The sequence below is a fragment of the Clytia hemisphaerica genome, unplaced genomic scaffold, assembly GCF_902728285.1.
Source record: "Clytia hemisphaerica strain Z4C2 unplaced genomic scaffold, Clytia hemisphaerica genome assembly, whole genome shotgun sequence".
NCBI lineage: Eukaryota > Metazoa > Cnidaria > Hydrozoa > Leptothecata > Clytiidae > Clytia > Clytia hemisphaerica.
In genome coordinates, this window is record NW_027103608.1 from 633,036 (window position 1) to 653,021 (window position 19,986).

Below are 19,986 nucleotides of genomic sequence, written 5' to 3' on the forward strand. Positions count from 1 at the left end.
AAACAAAATTATAGTCTGAATCATAGATCTCTATAGATATACATCCCATATGATTTTTTTTCGCTAGAGGATGAACAGAAAAAGCATGTCCCAGAAAAAAGTCCCCCTCTTTGAAGTGAGATTTCCTGAGTACTATGAACTGTTAAAGAATTGATCATTTTGCATTGGAAAAAGGAAGGATAAACTTAAATTTTAAGGGGTCATTTGTCAAATTTGGTCAACTACATCAAAAGTTATGGCCTAAAATGCTAAAATATTACTTTTCAAAAAAGTCGAAAAAGGCGAAAAATGAGGGTATAAGAGGGAGACTTTTTTCTGAGACACCCGGTATAAACCAATCAAATACCTTTGTTCATTTTCTTGTTTCTTGTCTACTTCAATTCTCAATTCTTCAGTTAAATTACTATGTATTTCAGCCAATTTATCACGTCTTGCTTCTACTCCTGGGATTCTTTGCTTGTAGATTTCTTTAGCTTTGTCCCGAAGATCGACAATTTTATTTGTTTCTTCGACTTTGGCATAACTGATATTTGTAACTTGACAGGTGGCTTCATGGATGATTTTATCGTCTTGGTTGTTGAACTGAAAATAAAATACAGTAGAGTCTACCTTCAACTCGCACCTCTATAACTCAATTGCCCCCTTAACTCGAACAAGTTTTCTCGTCCCTTCAGTTAACAATACCTTATAAAACTTATGCTCAATTACTCGAAATTTCCTGAAATCGGACAAATTTGTGTTCCCCGTGCGTGTTTAAGTTATGGAGACTCAGACTATGTTCTGAAACGAAACGATGCCATTCTATTGGTTGGAAATGACGTAAAACTTGAATTCAACCAATAGAATGGCTTCATTTCGTTTCGGTGCGAAACGGAACTGTTACGCGCGAACATAGACTCAACTGTATTCCAAAAGGAAAAATTGGTGAGTCATTTCGTTGTTGATTCCCTATCTTGAAATTTAAATCTTAGTCTTGTAGCATTTATATTTACTACCAGTGTACCGTGTATAAAAAGAGTTTTTATCAAATTTGAATTTCCTGCAAATAAGTTTTCAACTTTCACTGGTTACCGAGAAAAGCCATGTCACACAAATACACCCCTTTCTCAGTGCACCGGTGAAACTTTTCCAACCGTGGGGATAAAAATTTCATTCAAAATCCCGATTGCAGGGGTCTTATTTAGGCCCGGTGAACGGCAAAGTTTGCCGGTCCAAGGTAAGGGAAAAATTACATTTCGCCGTTCGAAAAGTTCGGTTCGCCGCCTCAAGTACATTTTTTACGCTTTTTCATTTTTTTTTTTACGCTAATCAATACGTTGGGCTTGCTAAGAATTCGCCGGCCTAGAATCTAGAAATCGCCAGAGTTAATTTTTTTCATTCGCCAGCCTACCAAAAACAAAGCAAAACCCCTGCAATTGGATTAAAAGTTCTAATGCTCCCAGCTCATAAATTTCTAGTTGGGGGTGGTTTGAAGTGCATTTTTCCCAGTTCAATTAGGGAAAAAGTTGAAGTCAACTTCCCCCAGGAAAGCTATAAACTTGAAGAGTATTTTCTCCACGTTGAAGATAAAATTCTGGTCAAATCTTCCAGTGTGGTTTGGGTACCACTACACTGTACCAGAGTGTATCTCACGTTTATCGTTTCATAGTACACTCTGGGCGCATTGTCTGTTTGATGAAAAAAATCCCCGTACGGAGACCTCTGCGATGAAGTATGATTTATAAATAGCAACACAACTCTTATCTATCGCCTGACCCCTCTCTCGCCAACACTCCATCGTAGCGGTCGGTTTAAAAAATCTCAAATGAGAAAAGACAATGACAACAGACCCTCTACGGCAATGAATTTTGAAATTAGCTGTAGATACTGGGTCTGTGTACAGACAAGGTACCACCGGGTCAAATAGACTCACTATTTTACTGGCATCACTTATTACATGTAACTGGACCATTAAAAAAGGACTGGGAAGAATAGTATATCCATACCTCTTTTAGACAGCCATAGGTACGCCATGTACATTGCATTGCAGTCGGTTTTGCTGCATTGCTACGGGAGAAGAAATCCATTCCTGACATATTTTCCAGTAATTATTTGAAAGTTTTCTTTTCTCAATTACTCCAGTTTTCCGAATTATCTTAGTTATGTAGTTTTTTTCTTTGTGGAATTGAACCAAAATTCAAAATTTGAGTGACATTCACAGTTGTTTTGCAGTCATCCAAAGTTCTGATCGGATTTGTTAGTTTTTTTATATGTTCTACAACAGAAACGGGAACATAGGATTAACACTAAGAAACTAAGAAATAATTACAACGAGAGAGAAAATTCTGTAAGATATTTGTTGTGGCAAGACCCAGGGGGGGGGGGGGTACTGAGCTTGACAGCCGACAGGAACGTGCAACTGTAGTTTGAAAAGTGGACCCCGTCGGATCCGAATGTTTGCTAAATTTTGGACCCTGTCAGAACGAAAAATGGAAAAATGTTCCCATTCTCACCCTGTAAAGTGGTAAAAAAAGTAGAAAAAAAATTTCTACCCTGACAATTGTCAAAAATAACCAATAGTCGATCCTGTCAGCTTCACATCTTGTAAATTAGTAGATTTGGGACCCTGTTAGATATCTTCAGAACCTAAAAAAGGGACCCTGACTAGCGGCACGTCCCCATACCCAATTTTGCCAAAGTGCCTCCCCCGGGGATAAAGACACAGCCACAGAAAATAAAAACTGCTTCGTTAACAAGATTGACCACCCCCTTTTTAAAACCTTAAAGTACCTACCTTAGAGATTAGCTAGCTATAGGGTATAATTCTCTACCCAATATTTGAATATTGATTACAAAAATATTTTTACATACTTAACTATAGAAAATCATTCATATTCATAAAATAATTTAAAATCTATGTACATGCCTTGTGGAAACACGTTGTTATGAGAACGTCAAAAGGTTTTGAAGCCTGTTGGCGTTCTCAGTCTTTATCGTTTTCACTGTAGACAGATTTCACAATCCACGATTGGATAGCTTGCTATACCCACGATCACTTTTTTCAGTGATCATTTTATCGGTGATTTTTAATCATTCGTTTAACATCCTTACTGACTTCTTTTAAATCATCTGGCTTCTTTGAGAAGATATCTTTCACATTCACATCAACATCAACTCTTGAACATATATATTTGGCCATTTCCTCAAAACCAAGATCAATAGCCATATGCAGTAATGTTGAACCATGGCTCGTTCTATCCTCATTAAGAAGCTCTGGTTGATTATCTAAGAGAACTTGTAAAACTGGTATACAGTCTACAGTAACTGCAATTTGGGCTGAATTTTGACCATCATGGTCTTTAACATTTGGCTTGCACTGTGTGTATTGTTCGGAAAACTGTATAAGCCATAAGACGAAATCAGGGCGTTTGTAACGGGTGGCATGGTGTAAAAGGGTGTCCCCGTTTTCATCGAGTAGCTCAACCAGACGGTATGATTGACTTGTATATTGCATGAAATTGATTATATCATTTTCTTGGATTAACATTAGAAGATCTAGAATTTGGAAGTTTGATAAACAGAGAAATTCATAGTGAAATGTTTTGTAGCCTGGAGCAGGATATTGCGCTAATTTCGAGGAACTCTTCTTTCATCGTCACCAGGCAAGGTGTTTTATCCACTGTTTATAGTCGAAATTCTATTTCAGATTTATGAGCCTACCCCTCAAAGGAAAATACTTAGTTGGATAAAACTTAAAACTTTTCATTAACCAAAACTAGCCCAATGACTTGCAGTTAATTACTTACCTAAAAATGACCTAATAATTTCCCAGATTCAGATTTCCCTTTAAGGTTCGAGGACATATTTTAGGATAGCACGCACCATTGGTTGAATAAAATCCAACTTTATTTCCATACGTAGGTTATGGATGTCATATGGATGTTGTTTGGACGTTCTATGTGGATACTTACTTACCTTGGAAATTGACAAGTCTCAAACGTCCATCACTCGTAGTCACCATGCTTTCACTAAAATTCAAATCCATACAAATGAAAGATATGAAAATTGATCTAACAGTACACGTTTGGAGGAAAAATACAAAGTATCGAATGGAATAGTAGATATTATATAGCTATAGATATGTATTTAAGGACAGCTTAACCTTTTCGGGGCGCAAATTCTTTTTAAAAGCTGATTTTTGTTATAAGGTGATGAGGGGGAGGGTGTTTAGGGGGTACCCGATTCCGAAATTCCACCGCAGAAAATTCCTTTGAAATTCATGGTTTTCGTCAAAATTTCCGGAAATTTTGAGTATTTTCTGCAAATTCCGTAATTCCGCGAAACTTTTTGCAAAAGTCCATTTTTTCGGAAAAATTGATTCCGCACTAAAATTGATTCTGCTCCTCCGCCAACCATGAACCCCCCTATAGTTTGTGGTATATAGTTTGGTACTCAGTATCTTAACCCAGTACACAGGAAAAAATCATCGATTCCCAAATTTGGGAATTTCAGTTTACGTATCTGGAAATTTTCACATCATGTTCACTTTGTAATTTTTAGTTTGGGATTCTACGACGTTCGGGATATTGCATTTCACGATTGGCATTTGAGTTTAAGTTAAATTAGACATGCCTTGGGAAAATCAAAATCACAATGTGGAAAACTTATATAACAAACTTAAAGCTAAAACAACCAACTAGGTTTGGGATAATGCCGTTCCCAAGCTTGTGATATATATATTTAATTACTAGACTTTGTTATAAAATCAAAAACTTGGTACTGGAAAACTCAAAATTAGATAAGTTTGGGATTCGCAATTTCCCAAACTTGTGATTTCGGGGTTAACTTTAATTAAACCCTTTTAAAACATTTAAAACTTTTTTTCTAAAACCTCAAGTACAAAGAATCTGACATTATTTCACCTAGAAAGTTTAAATTGGGAAATATCGATTTCACATTTGTGAAAATCAATTTCCCAAACTAGTACCACGCATGCGTAAGAAAAACCAAAAGTAGAAATTGGGTCAAAACTGTTCAGATCATAACTTGTGTATTCGATCAGTGTGTAACACAACGCTAAAGGTGATGCGTTCCGCAAGGGCGGCCTCGTCCGTTCGCAATTGACTTGCGTCACAAGGGCTCAGTGGAATCGTCAGTCGCCGTGCGGCCGTTCAATCGGTACCACGTCGTTGTTCCGCTGTTGTGACAAAGTGCCGGGATTCTCAAAGTAGCACAAGTACATGACAGAACGAATGGGAGCTATCGAGCCAATGCTCACGAATAATCGAATACATTTATTTACAAATCATATTTGGGTATTTGAGTTTCCCAATTGTGTTATACAGAATCACAAACTCAATCTTTGTGTTCAGCATTGTTAATAGCCATTTTCCGTAATGTGAACTAAACTTTAACAAGTTTGGGAAACCTAGTTTCCCAACCCTATTCCAGATCTGGTTTTAAGCTTTGTGATATTGGAATTCACAACCTACGTACAAGCTGCATAATCCCAAGTTTGGGGCTGGTTTGGGAAATACATCATTTTCCGGATCTGGAAATACGTATTTCCCAAACATTGGGATTTGAAGATTTTTTCCTGTGGTATATACACAAATATGCGTCTTTTGGAAGTTCATATAGATTTTTTTGAAAACATATAGATCCAAGCGTTTGAGTCCTCTACAGGGCAAAACAAAGTCGAGGGTAAGTGTATAACTTTGGGTAAATGACAAAGAACGGATTGCTGCCAAAATTTCGGCCGAATATCTAAATTTTTCTCCACTGCACTATCATAAATGCTGAGTAATCATTTTTCTGGTAGGGTAAAATAGTATTTCATATCAAACCTTTGGTGAAATTTCTCCCATTCTGCTCTTAATTGTTCAGCTTTCAATTTTAATTCTTTATGTTTTGGCGTAATTTCATTTAACTTCTTTTGGTTCAGTTTATTTGCCTCTTGCTTCATGGAGATAATTTCTTTATAATGATCAATAATGACGTAATCTATTTGAGTTACTTCACATTCCGCCTGATGGACCACCATTTCGGGACGAGGAAGCTAGAAAACAATGAACGCATAAGATTCGAGTATACCTGGAATTTATAATAGCGAGATTATGTATCGGAGATATTCTACGGCTACAGTTGCGGGGCTGCCCATGCGGGTCGTCGCCAAAGGCAACATGTCGTTGTCTACTTTGCTCTGTACGGGAAAAACACCAAAATACCGTATAAGCAAAGTTGACATAATGTCGTACGTCAAATATCGAACTTGCTTTCACCCGCCATTGCTTGCCTTACTCGCCATTTCCCTCGCCGCTTTAACTGTAGCCGTAGAGAATTCTAGATACATAATCTCGCTGAAGTCAATTCTCAGATGCCGTTGGAATGACCGATTGCATTTTGACGTCATATAGCCCATGAACGGTAGACACCCAAAAACGCGAAAGTTTTTTCCGCAAAATGCAGTTTTTTACTAAAAAAACCCTAGGAATATGAAAGAATTTCGGCAAAAAGTGGGTGTCGACACCCAAAAATGCGAAAATTAGTTACGCCAAAATTAGTTCCCTCAAGGTTTTCCTTGATAAAATGTATCGTTTGACAAATACCTCTTCCAAGCAGCCATATTGTCGCCACCGACACAAAATTAAATTTGTTTTGCATGAATATTCTGCGTGATGTTGTAACTAAAGAAAATACAAAAAATAATTAGCGCAGGTAAAACTGAGGTAAAACTTATGACGAGAGGTAGAGAGGAAGGAATCAAAAGTGCATTCGCTTTAAGTGTGTACTTTTTTCAGAGTTTCCGAGTTTCATGCTCAGTAAGCAATCATCAGATGTAACTAAAAAATTATAAAAGCTGTGTGAAAACATACGTTACAAAATTGGTAAAATGCTGATTTAAGAGTCGTAAAAAAGTGATACAATCGTAAAACTATGAATTATTGTCAAGAGAGACATCTGATATGTCTGGAGGGACTTCTTTAAAGTTTTTTAAAAAGAATTTGCTTATACAGGGTGTCCCTAATTAAAGTATCGAGTCGAAACACAACTACGAGTAGAAAGTTTTATGTGCGTGTTCACAAAATTGTATTTTAAGCTCTCCCTCTTTTTTCTTTGTCATTACGATTAATTTATACGTTGTAACTACCTTTTGTAATAAGCCTGTGTGATGGAGAACGTTCTTATATTTTAGAGCGATAACACATACAAACTTTTCTACTCAATCGCATGTTCAAACTCGATACTTTAATTAGGGACACCCTGTATGACGGAACGTGGAGATTAGTTAGATACTGAAGCATTTGTTTGAAAAATGGCATGCACAACAAGGGTTATTCAACACTTAAAGCGAATGCAGTTTAGAATAATGCCACAGAAGAGCAATAAAAAATTGACAAAACCGAGGGCGGATAAGGCGTAATTAGAGAAACAATGGCGGTATTTAAGGTAGTTGAACAGTGATTGTCCAGCATGAGAAAATTTAGAGTATATTGAGACGATGTTCAGACGACGGTTCCGAAACAAGTGTGAACGTCAAAATTCGAAACGTCAAAAAAGAAGACGTTACAAAGCAAAATAGATTGAAAAGGTTTCACTCCACTTTTTTCATCGGAACGGAACTGCTCCGTTTTCTTGCTCCGAAACGTTCCGAAACCAATATGAACAAACTCGATCCGTAACGAAAATCATACCGGAGTGAAAAGGAAGGGTAACGTGTGAACATGGTCTGAATCTTCTTACCTGCGATTTTTCGATTAATTCATAGCATCCCTTATTTGGACATGGTATCATACAAACGTGATCCTAAATAAAATGAAGACTAAAATTGGGCTTTTCTAGAAAAAAAACCGTATAGCCCCTGTTGAGGAGGTGCATCCCTCTATGGCTGGAAATGCTGTAACCCCCTGGAATTCCAGGCAATCTCAGGTTTAAACCCCTCTGGAATTCTGAATTTTAGTAGGATTTAAAAAGCTACCCCCATGGAATTTCAGTTATTTTTGACAGATTTTTGTATCTCCCTATGGAATTCCACCATACAGCAAACCTTACCCCCTTGGAATGGAAATGGACCTTCTCAACAGGGAGTATACGTTTTTTTTCTGGAAAAGCCCATTCTCAAGAATAAAATTCGTATATTCAGCTTGAAATAGAAACTAATACTGACCAAATACTGATTAAAACAGCAAAATTAAGGCCTTAATTTAGCGAGCAAAGTCGACACATTGTAAACGTGTATACATTGGGCTATTTCAGAAATAGTCTGTATCCCCTATGTTGAGGAGGTGTGACGTCCAGGCTGGTCTTAAAAATAAAAAATCCAGAGTCTGATTTTTTGAATGATAAAATCCAGGGTGTGGTCAGTAAAATCGGGTTGAAAATCCAGGACTGACCACTCAGTATAACGGCGTCGAAAATCTAGGGTGGTCCAAAGAAATCGGAGAAAAAATCTAAGGGGTCCTGAAAAATTGGAAAAAAATCCAGGGGGTCACCTTTTTAAAAAAAGATCCTCAACATAGGAGGTACAAATTTTTTCTGGATTGGCCCATTGGTCACAGATTTTTCACCATTCAACAAATAGTTTAATTCGTGAAGTATGTCGACTGTTTAAGACCACGAGTGCTTTTGTTCAAGCTCCTTCTACATGTTTGTCTTACCACAAGATCGAACCTTCCTGTCATCAAAAGCGAAGAAATAAAAGTCTAGTGAAGATTTAACTTTTCAGGGTTTCTCAAAAGGGGAGTGAATCTATTACCTTGCTTTTCCAGTCCGCATGGATATTACATATCGGACATTCACTATATCTAAACGAACAATTTTCTTCGTGATCTTCTATGAGCGCCCGGTGAACAATTTCATCACATCCTTGAAATGGACATCGGACACTTGAGAAGCTGCATTCAGTTTTATGAGAGGTCTATGGGAGAAAAATAATGAACCGATTCATTATATTCATGACGTTATGTTTTCTACGGAAATACCCCGGCAAATTCTATACAACTTTTGTCTAGTTTAAATTTGCCACTACTGGCTAAAACCGGGGTATTTCCGTAGAAAACATCACGTCATGAATATCATGAATTTAACCGATACGTTTAAATACGTCATAAACAGGCCTTTTCGTCCAGAAATAAAGAAATATGTATTTTTTAAATTTTTCTGGAAATGGAAATTTAAAAGATCCAAAAGATCACCAGAGTCAGACGAAAGAAATGATCCCGGGGGGGGTACTACTTTTGCCGACCGACAGGGGTGTGCCGCTGAAGTTGTTGGACACTTGTTCTTTTGAAAAGTTTTGTCAAAATTTTCGAAAAAGGTCGATCCTAAAGGGAGATGAAATTCCAAAGTTTTCCACATTTTCTTCCCGAGTTCCCCCAAAAAGGTACCATTCGGCACATCCCCGTACCCCAATCTTGCCCAAGTACACCCCCCCCCCGGAAGAAAAACACAAAAATTTTACATGGTAGTCTTTGATCAAACCAGTCCAAGGACAACCGTGAATGTACATGATGCATTTCACTTCCATTGTATTCAAAATCAATCGATCAGCTGTTGCAGAGCGTCGTGCCTAAAATCGAGGTCGAATACCTCTATCACTGACTGTACAAGTAAGGACAATAAGGAGCTGTTTTACAACTTCTTATACACCCATGTCTCACAGGCCCAGTAGAACTTTTTCCCAGAGCGCAGATAAAAATGCCTATTGAAATCCCAATGAGGATGGAAATTCTATTGTTCCAAGGCTAAAAAATCCAGTGAGGATGGTTTTGGAGTGCAATTTTTGAACATTGAATTTCGAATGGGGATGAAATCAAAGTCAATTTCCCAGTGGGGCTGAAATTCTAAGGTATTTTTCCTTCCAGGAATGGAATTCTTGCTAAATTTTCCAGTGGAACTGGGGTCCCACCGGGTCTGTGACACAAGGGTGTCCTTATGGTTTCTGCGACCGAAAAATGTTTGGCAGTATAACGTTTGAAAAGTAAAACGTTTGAAATATTCTAATTGAAAAGAAATCAGCAAACCTGAGCGATGGTGTATGAAGCTTTGCATTCTGGACATCCATATGCTTCTTCTTCTGTTGTGTCGTCTGTATATTTGCTGAAATGATAATAAATAATGATTCTTTGTAGAGTTTTTAAAATTTTACCAAAGAATCTTAGTCTAAAAGTGAAATCTGTGATAGCATAGATAATGATGCTCCAAGTTTTGGAGATGAGCTGTCACCGATGAAAGTTTGTTTCCACGTAGCATGCACCGTATTTCGGTTTATCAAAAGTCCCATCTTTTTCGCATCACTTGACTAAACTTTGTAAGTCTTATAAAGTGTTTGAGACAATGATATCTATAAATTGTACAACACTAATAATAAAGCTTTATCTCCGTGCAGATCCTATCGATGATATCTACTATGACATTGAAGTTGAAGCAAAGTATTCTTCTTATAAAGTACACTTTATTTTATAAGAACAAACTATAAAAGAACATAAAGCTTTGATGACAAAAATATCAAGAACAAGTTAAGAACATTTTAAGGCTCTGCGGACTCCAAAACATACTAATTTTAAGGAAAATGGACAAAAATACACACAAAATGGTGCGGAAAATATATAAGAACATGTTAAGAATATTTTTTAGGCCCAAACCTCAAAAAGTTAAGAACATCCTAAGGCTCCAAATATTTTGCATGTAATTATGAAAAATACGAAAATTTAAGTATTCTCACTTGGCTTCTGGTTTTTGGTGCCACGCCCACAGACATGATTGACAGGCCATGTGAGTACAAGGAAGTTCCATAGCTTCGTTTAATAGATGCGAACACACAATACATTCATACTCTTTGATTTTGAGGCTCGCAGGGACAAAGTTGAATCCACCGTCCTCCATGTTGAATTTAACCAAATTCTCTAAAAAAAATACAGTGTGTCTGGAAGAAAGCGGAATAGATTTTGTATAAAAAAAATAATCCTATAAACCCATTAAATCTTACTGCATTTTTAGAGCATTTTCAACCATGAATTGCCTACTTTTATAAGAACAATTTTATAAGAACAACGAGGCTCGAAATCGCCAAAAAATAAGAACAAAAAAAATTAAGAACGATACTCAATGCCAAACAATTTAGGGTATATAGAAATTGGGTATAACACCTAAAATATCTCAATCACGAATTATAAATAAGAACATAGGATAAGAACAATCAGAGGCTCAAAGTGTCAAAAAATAAGAACAGCCAAGCCTCTGCAAAATTTTACAGGTTCTTATAAAAAGAAAGTGTTTCTCCCTGTAATGCTCAAGACTTTTGAAAAATGTATTACATGTTAGATTTAGTTTTTTAGATCCTAACATAAGATTAACCTATCAAATATCAAAATATTTTAAAATGATTTCCCCAAAAAAAGTTAAGAATATCTTTCGATGTAATGAGAATAGTCCATTCTTATAAAAAGACTTGTACTGATCTAAAAAGTTGCAAAAAGAGTCAAACCAAATTTAAACTCAAGTTAATTTTACAGTCATTTAAGATACCCCTGTCTCACAGCCCCAGTGGAACTTTTTTCCTCAGTGGGGATAAAAATTCCTATTGAAATCCCAATGGGGATAGAAATTATATTGTTCAAAGGTTAAAAAATCCAGTGGGGATAGTTTTGGGGTGCAATTTTTAAATATTTTATTTCGAGTGGGGATGAAGTATAAGTCAATCTCCCAGTGGGGCTAAAATCCCAGGGTATTTTCCTACCGGGGACGAAATTTTTGCCAAACTATCCAGGAGGGCTGGGGTCCCAGCGGGTCAGTGACACAGGGGTGTATTCAAGCATAGAGATTTTTTCATAGGTTAGCCCTCAAAATCAACCCTTACCGTTATCTATAACCGCGATTAGAAATAAAATCTTATAACTACTTGACAAGAATATAATGACTTAAAAGTGTCTGCTTTTTATCAAAATGATATTTACATACTAAGCACTTCAAATACCATGTATAATAACAAAATAATTCAATCAAATTCATATAAACTGTCAAACTCTTCTTTGAAACAAGAGACCCTTATTAAAATACACGTTTTTTATAAGAATAATTTTATAAGAACACAAGGCTGAAAATTGGGCAAAGATTACAATTCAAAATCAATAAGAAAGTACATACTGATTTTGACAGATTTTAACAGATTTGGAACCCTTTTTTAAGAACATCGTAAGAATACTTAAGCCTTAAAATTTCAAAAGATTCAGAACATCTCAACCTGAGCCAAAATTTACTAGTTCTTATAAAAAAAATGTGTTGAAGATAGCGGATTCTTATTACGATATGCAGATCCTCCAAAATGTAAACTCAAAAAAAAAAATTATTCTCGTGTAATCAAATCATTCATTTGAGTCCTTTATAGAGTTCGATAACGCTATAGACTAGAGTCTGCCTACCTCTGACCAAACTTTGCTTTCTGATAATTTTTAATGACGCTGAACCCAGTGAAGAATCACTTTATCAGCACCTCTAGCATACACGGTTCTTTTATAAGAGCATCCAAAATTTTCAGAGCTTTCAGATGTTCTTAACCTTTTGAGTTTTGGATTTAAAATGTTCTTGAGATGTTCTTATTTTCACCATTTTGTGAGTAATTTTGTCCATTTTCTTACGAAATTGGGTGTTTTAAGAGTCCACAAAGCCTTAAAATGTTCTTAACTTGCTCTTAATTTTTTGGCCACCAAAGCCTTCTGTTCTTTTATAGTTTGTTCTTATAAAAAAAACGTGTATCAAAAAGTCGGGAATGATAAAACTTTCCATTGATTCGATTGAACTGATACTATAATGAACACCACCTTGTTTCATATCGAAAATATTTAACGAAAAGGCAACAAGCGTTACAAGAAAATTGGCGATTTTCTAAAGCTATGTAGCATGTGCACATTCTCAAATGACTGAAATATAAAACCTGCTACAGATAAAAAAATTTGTTATAATTCTGTTATAATATATAATCTACCAAAATTGTCTGTCAAAAATCTACATAAAACACACACCCCCATCGATAAAACTAGTAAAACTTCAAACACATCGAATTCTCATATGCAATATAAAAGAACAAACTCAAACCAAAGCACAGTAAGCTTATAACTTTTTATGTTTTGTTATTATAAAATACGAAACCTGAACTAAAGTTTTTTTGCACACGACTTAATCAAAAAAAAGTTGTAGAAAAGAGACTTTTCATCACTCCCTGAGGGTTTGATGTAAATGTTTTATAAGAATATGGAAGTTGAAAATTTTCTTGAATTTAGTATTCTTATAAATTAAATTTTTGGAATAGATTTTCATGGTCTTTAAGCGGGAAAAGCAAAAGTAAGTGGTTAATTAACCAGCTATTAGGAACGCAGATTCTCATTTTTGCCGTCTAAAACTGGTCCTTGATTCTAAATGATAGATTTCTTACACATCAACAAATCATATCCTCAGAATAAACTTCACAAACAAACGATATAGTAGCCCATAGCAACCTTATATCACCAATTAAATTGTTATGCTTGATATCTGTTTAGAAGGGAATAAATCTCATACGTGACGTCACATATCTTTTGTCATTGCATAACCGGGTTTGTTCCGCAATATTTCCGATAAAGGGTTATAGCTGAATTAATGAATCTTTGGATTACAAAAGATTGCACCATGTCTCAGAAGATTCTCTTATCTGGTACAAGATGTGGAAATATGCTACGACACGCTTTGCTCTGAAGGTCGGGCATATTTTAAGCATATATTGGCCCGCTCCTTTAGAGCTTTAGTGTGGGCGGCCGCCAATACGCCATCGGAATATCAGATAAAAGATTCTCTTATCCTGCGGGGATGAAAGGGGGGGTGTACTCAGGTAAAATGGGTTACAGGGATATGTCGCTAGTTTTTATGGGCTCTTATTCAGGGTCTAAGAATATCTGATAGGGTTGGAGGATTGCAAGACTGCCAAATTTCAAACACTTTATCTGACCATTTGAGGGTAGATTTTGAAAAACTAGATTTTGCGTCAGACCGTATCTAACCGTAGCTAAACTTAGCCTGTGAGGTTCCAAAACTTCCAATTATCGTCTAAAAAGGGTCCACATTTAGTTTGTCAGGTGTGAGTTTTACATAGAAATCATTTTTAGATAAGACTAAGTTGTTTGAGGTCTTCGAAATTCAAAGTAGTACACGCTAACTGCCCGTGCCGAGCCCTTTTAGAAATCGACAAAGTTGACCCATGAAATTTTCAACAAAAGTTTGACTTTTAGAAGCTCCTGTAGCACGAATTTTGCTTACAAATGCTTACCGTCAAAAAGACAAAGAATTTTATGGTGTTTTCAAAAATGCAAAAGAAAGGTAGCCTAAGTTTCTGTATCATGAAAAATAATCTCCGGTAACCGGAAAAGGAAACCTTCGTCATCTTTCCCAAAACTACATATACAAATTCTTTTGTTGCAGTTAAAAATCCTTTGGTGATTATAAAAATTCAAACAAAGCTTTTTACTAGGCTAGTAGGCTACTGACCTCCAAATTTTTGGGTTCAGTAAGATTTTCCAAAGGGGACGACGATACAGGGAACAGTTTTAGGCAAATTTCATTACGGTGGATAGGGGGTCCTATCGGATCTACGTATTTTGTTTTCAAGGGAAAAACCTTATTAAATTCAGATTTATCAAACTAATAATTTATAAAACTTAAATTATAAACAAAAAATGCAAGGTTCGTAAATAAGCAAAAATTATTAAGAATCCCTACATTTTTTCCTATTTCCCAATTACACGCTTTTTTATAAGAACAATTATATAAGAACACGAGACTGAAAATCGGTCAAAAGCTAAGAACAAATTAAGAAAAATCTTGAGCATCAGAATTCAGAAATTACTAATACAGTATTGATTTTAATAGATTTTAATAGATTCTGAGTAAAGAAACTAAGCGTATTAAGAACATCGTAAGAACATACTTATAAGCCTGAAAATTTCGAAGGTTTTAAAAATTTTGAATGTTCTTAAAGAAAAACGCTTATCACTGTAATCTTCCACGTCTCAATTTCTTTTCTTTCTCCTGTTTCTTCTGATCGACAACTTTCTGTCTTGCTGCTTCTCGTTTCTCGTTTTCTCTCTTCACACAATTCGGACAATACGGGCGTCCGCCATTTTCCCGTATGGTTTTGGTCAATTCCGATATCTTTTGCCGGAACAAAATCTGCTCCTCGGTTTCACGTTCGCAAATAAAAGGTAATACCTGGTCACACTTCTCAACACTAAAACAACCTTTATCATCATCCTTTTCGTTATCAATCGTATAGGTAACACAATCATTGACTTCTGAGATAATCTTGATATCATTGGGATGTCCCGGACACCAGTCCCGATATACGGACAGGTCATCACTGACCCACCGGTATTTTCCTTGCTTGTTCCCAGACAAACCAATCCATACCTTTCTGACGCGACCACTGTAAGAATGAAAAGACAGAGAAATATGGTTAGAAAATTTCATAAATCACAATCGAGCCTATGTAGAAAGATTTTTCTTCCATATAAAATAGAAGTAAATGGAATTACACAGATAACTTTCCTTTAAAAATACGAGAATAATTTCAATCATGGAATTATTATAGACACTGGAAAAACAACGAGCTGAATTTTGCCAATTTCTCATGTACAAGCCTTGTCCGCAGTAATGACATTATTGTTCACCCTCCATCCACCATTAAAAGATTTTTCGTAGCATTTTAATTGCCTTTCCCATCAAAATACACTTATCCAATTCCCAAATGAGACTTTAAGTTCTCCTCCGAGATTCAAACTCATCTAGTTAATTACTAATTATACGTCGTTATGACGTTTTAAGTTTCGAGAAAGGTGCAAAAACATGCTATGTATAAGAAATTGAATATTGACACCAGAAATTCTTAAACTTCAACCTCAAAAAAGCCACCGCACCACCACGTGCCACTAAAAGATTTTCATACCACAGTGGAGCTATGAGACTCACGTCTAATATATATCAATCTCAGCTCTTCTCGGAGAAATATTGGAAAGATATTCCCAATTCAAAATTTCTTGTCATTATAAGCATTTTGTTTGATTTTACTCGTCTGATGGTGTTTTTCTCACATCAGATTTCATAAATGTATTCGGTTGGTATTCTAACATTTATTTTCAAACTTTTAGCCAGCAAAAGTACGATCAGAAAAAGTCAGAGAACTTTTTAGAAAAAAGAGTATTAATCATTTTTCAAAATCAGACTCCTTCGAGCCGCCATGACAGTTGTCCTTTGCGGACAAAGCCTGTACATCGATTGTTTTCTGAAACAATAAAAAGACAATACTTCGCTCTCCACCGTTTCATTCGATGTTTATCCAGAGTCTTTATAATAAATCCATGTTTCAATGAAGTATAGCCCTTTTATGGTTAGAAAACCTTTCCGAGGTAAGAAAATCTCATGAAAAAATACAAGAATTGTTTTGGCTGACAAAAAGTCAGATTAAACTTGATCAACGTTAATTTCTGTGAAGAAAAAAAAATCCAACAGCTTTTCTCATACGGAGTTCAAACTTACTTTTGTTGCAGCAGTTCATATAACATCTTATTCTCATTCACGTCATTGATGATCACCAGCGACATTCGAAATAACGAACAACTGTCGTTAGCACTTTCCCACGATGTGCGATCATCAGACACGAAATGATTGAAACTTTCCATTGGTGGAATTAAAGGTACTTTACACACATAATCTGTCTTGACTAAAGGACATGACTCAGAAACACCTTCACCTAAAGCACTCCATGAACCATTAGTTGCGGTAACGTCTATTTCAATACATGGATTTAAGAATTCGTCCTCAATCGTTGGACGACGACCTACAAAAATATCAAATATACTGATTCTGCAAAATCCAATTAGGCCAAATCTCAAGCAAGCTGCTTGTTCTTAACTGTCTGATTTCCACCCACGAAATAAAAACAAACAAGAAGCTATGCACAGGTCCAAACGGAAACACTAAAAGGCTTGGAGCTAAGCAAGGTGTCACTAAATCACCCTGTAAATATTCTTTTTACCATTTCTTAGAAAAATGGCTGATCGTAGGTGAAAATGACGTTACACGGAATCGTTCTAAACATATAGTCCGTCCATTTTCCATTTGAGTAATCGTTAAAAATTTTTTCTTTCCTCACCAAACATAGTGAAAATAAAGTGCTTGTAAAAAACATTATCCAGATGGTAGTGGACGGACTACAAAATCATTATTTAACTCGGTATGAATCCGTCGGAGCTAAACAGTGTCCCGAAAAAGCGGACACATTTTTGAATGAAGTAAAATTCCGATGATTTACGCGAAATTTTATAAACTTATTTATTTAATTATTTCATAATCTCCAAAACCTATTCAATTATCTTGGGAATTGAATATCACACCCCTGTGTCACAGCATCACTAGAAAATTTGACAAAATTTTCGTCCCCTGTAAGAAAAATACCTTAGAATTTTAGCCCCACTGGGAAATTGATTTTGATTTCATCCCCATTTAAAAATTGCACTCAAAAACCATCCCATTTTTAGTCTTGGAGCAATAGAATTTCAATCCCCATTGAGATTTCAATAGAAATCTTTATCCCCGCTGTGGGATAAAGTTTAACCGGGGTGAGAGACATGGGTGTAATATCTATTGAGCAGAGAATTTTAATCTTATTTTAATTATTCTAATTATTTTAAGCCCGTTTCACATAAAGAGTTTTAAGGATTTTACTTCATTTAAAAATTTGTCCGTTTTTTTTCGGGACACACTGTAAATTTAATTCGAAATAAGAGTAAATCCACGCATATACCAAATGAGAGAGGGTGTAATTAAGTCTGCGACCGCAGTCGGAGGCTCCTCTTTCGATAGCTATCTACCCGAGGGTAGGGGAGGGCGTCACTCTTTCCCCCTGGATTGCTCCACTTACCCTTGTCCCTTTTCTTAATTGCTGAGCATCACACAGAGAGGCATCAAGTACCATTTTGGGAATCTTTTGTATGACCCGGCTGGGGATGCTCTACTACTGCACTACGGTCGCTTTTGAAAGGGGTTTAACGGTTTTAATAACATACCATTTTCCCAGTTGGTGTAGATCATTGGTGATTGGTCGAGCCACTCGTATGACCCTTCATCATTTGTTTTCATACCAAGAAACACAGTTTTCAACTTCCTGAGGGAGAAATTGTGATTAAATGTAAGTTTAGTTAACGAGTAACATGTTTGTGAATCAGAGAGAAAACATCCCAAAATTTTCACGCTCGCTTTGCTCGCGTACACGTTTTTTTTTATTTTAAGAAACACACTTTTAAGAATCATGAGGCTCAGAATGCCTAAAAACTAAGAAACATCTAAGAAACATACTGAGGCTGAGAATGAGAAGAATGAAAATTACATTTTTTAATTCGTTTTTTTTTTAAGAATCCAATCAAAACAATTGTTTTTTTTTCTTTGCATGAAAAATAGGCTGGTTGTATCAAAAAGTTTAGAAACATCTGAGAAACATTTAAGGCTCAAAAGGCCGATTTCTTAAGAAACATTGAGGCTGCTTGGTAAAACTAGTTTCTTAAAAGAAAACGTGTAGTCTTAGAAAGGTAGGGCAGCGTCAGTTGGTGGCCAAAAGGAGCACTTTTTCTAGGGTTTTCCACTAAAAAGGCTGTTTTAACCAAAATTTCAGTGATTTTATTAGGGGCAGCGTCCGATAACAGGACGCTAAAAGGGCATGAAAAATGGCTTGCTTTACAAAGAATTGATTTCATAGGGGGCGCAAAATCATAATATTCGAAATTTGCCTCCCCAGATTCCCCGACTTTTTGTCGACCCACCACGCTACATGTGTAAACGTCATTTGGAGCAATTATTTCATTTGAAAACGAGGCCCGCAATGCTGTTGATTGATCACTCGAGAAGTGGGTATTGTTTGAACTAACCTATACTTGAGTTCATTAATGAGGAACTTATTTTCGTCTTCATTTTGAATGGAGATGAGACCACCAGAACCATAAACATCTTCACATTCTTCGTTTGCTTCTTCGATAGTCAAACCAAAAGGTTCGTGACGAAAATCGTATCCGAAATCGTCAACTAAAATGGTACAAGCGGATAATAGTGAGGTTTTAACTCCTTGACGTCCCTTTCTGATTGCACTTAAGTAATTTTTAAGCCAAGTTTTTAAGTATTGAAAAAATCTTAAAGTGCGATTCTTTTAGCTTTTTGAGAACGAGTTAACGAGCCAGGAAATGATTTTCAAAGCTAATTTTTGCTTGAAAAACTAGTTTGACCTTTTCTAATTGCGGCCTCTAAAACAATCGAATTTTTAGGAAAATGGACAAAAATATTCACATAAAGGTGAAAATAACATTTTTAGGCTTAAAACTGAAAAAGTTAAGAACATCCAAAGGCTTCACACATTTTGGATGTTCTAATAAAATAATATGTGCTTCTATAGTTTATCAAAAGCATAGAAAATTTTAATCTTAAAACTTTTAAAACTTACAACAGATCTTTCGATCTTGTTTGTTGTCCAGCAAAAAATCTTCGCAAGTGAAGCCATGGGAAGGTTTAATGATAAATGCCACGAGAAGAGAAAATATCAATAAGAGTTTCGTCATTGTACTTAAAAGAGAAGATATTTTAAATGAAGGAAAATAGATATTAAGAGGGAAAATGTTCTCGAGTTTTAAGCAAACACCCTTCTCACAGACCCCCTGGGACCCCTTCCCAATGGAAAAATTGGCCAAAATATCCTCCCCAGTGTGTGAATTTTTAATTCTAATTTTTATCCCCGCCGAAAATAATCAGATAATCAAATCCTCACTGCAAAATATTGTGCTATTCTTTCAATTACCACTGAATCTTTTAGCTCGAAAACAATGGAATTCAAATCCCCAGTCATTAAAAAATATCTATCCCTATTCCCCATTAGCTGAAAAAATCTCACCGGGTCTATGAGGAGGGAGTTTAATCATTAAAAAAAGCTTCAAAGGAGACTTGCCC

General features: G+C 35.9%; 3 protein-coding genes across 4 annotated transcripts in view; all 3 read right to left on the reverse strand.

The window, feature by feature from the left end:
* LOC136802156 (acyl-CoA-binding domain-containing protein 6 homolog) overlaps nt 1-2,340 on the reverse strand; it is an 87,342-nt gene extending 85,002 nt beyond the window's left edge. Inside the window, exons 1-2 of one of the 2 annotated variants that reach the window (XM_067058878.1) lie at nt 1,986-2,338; nt 347-582 (exon numbers count right to left, since the gene is read on the reverse strand). In XM_067058878.1, coding sequence (XP_066914979.1) covers nt 347-582; nt 1,986-2,075 — 326 coding nt within the window. In that variant the 5' untranslated portion in view covers nt 2,076-2,338. Of the gene's footprint in view, nt 1-346; nt 583-1,985 lie in introns of both variants that reach the window. The other variant, XM_067058877.1, reaches the window with a different exon arrangement.
* Nucleotides 2,341-2,728: 388 nt separating this feature from the next.
* LOC136802174 (TNF receptor-associated factor family protein DDB_G0268444-like) lies at nt 2,729-10,899 on the reverse strand. Its single transcript, XM_067058895.1, has 9 exons — nt 10,703-10,899; nt 10,002-10,077; nt 9,440-9,547; nt 8,735-8,896; nt 7,723-7,785; nt 6,588-6,665; nt 5,826-6,037; nt 3,955-4,007; nt 2,729-3,534 (listed from the first exon to the last, which is right to left on the reverse strand). The coding sequence occupies exons 1-9, from the start codon at nt 10,861-10,863 to the stop codon at nt 3,053-3,055; spliced, it is 1,395 nt and encodes a 464-aa protein (XP_066914996.1). The 5' UTR covers nt 10,864-10,899; the 3' UTR covers nt 2,729-3,052.
* Nucleotides 10,900-14,818: 3,919 nt separating this feature from the next.
* Nucleotides 14,819-19,601, reverse strand: LOC136802175 (lymphocyte antigen 75-like). Its single transcript, XM_067058896.1, has 5 exons — nt 19,487-19,601; nt 18,921-19,074; nt 18,066-18,163; nt 16,537-16,837; nt 14,819-15,427 (listed from the first exon to the last, which is right to left on the reverse strand). The coding sequence occupies exons 1-5, from the start codon at nt 19,599-19,601 to the stop codon at nt 14,995-14,997; spliced, it is 1,101 nt and encodes a 366-aa protein (XP_066914997.1). The 3' UTR covers nt 14,819-14,994.
* Between the last annotated feature and the right edge of the window lie 385 nt (nt 19,602-19,986).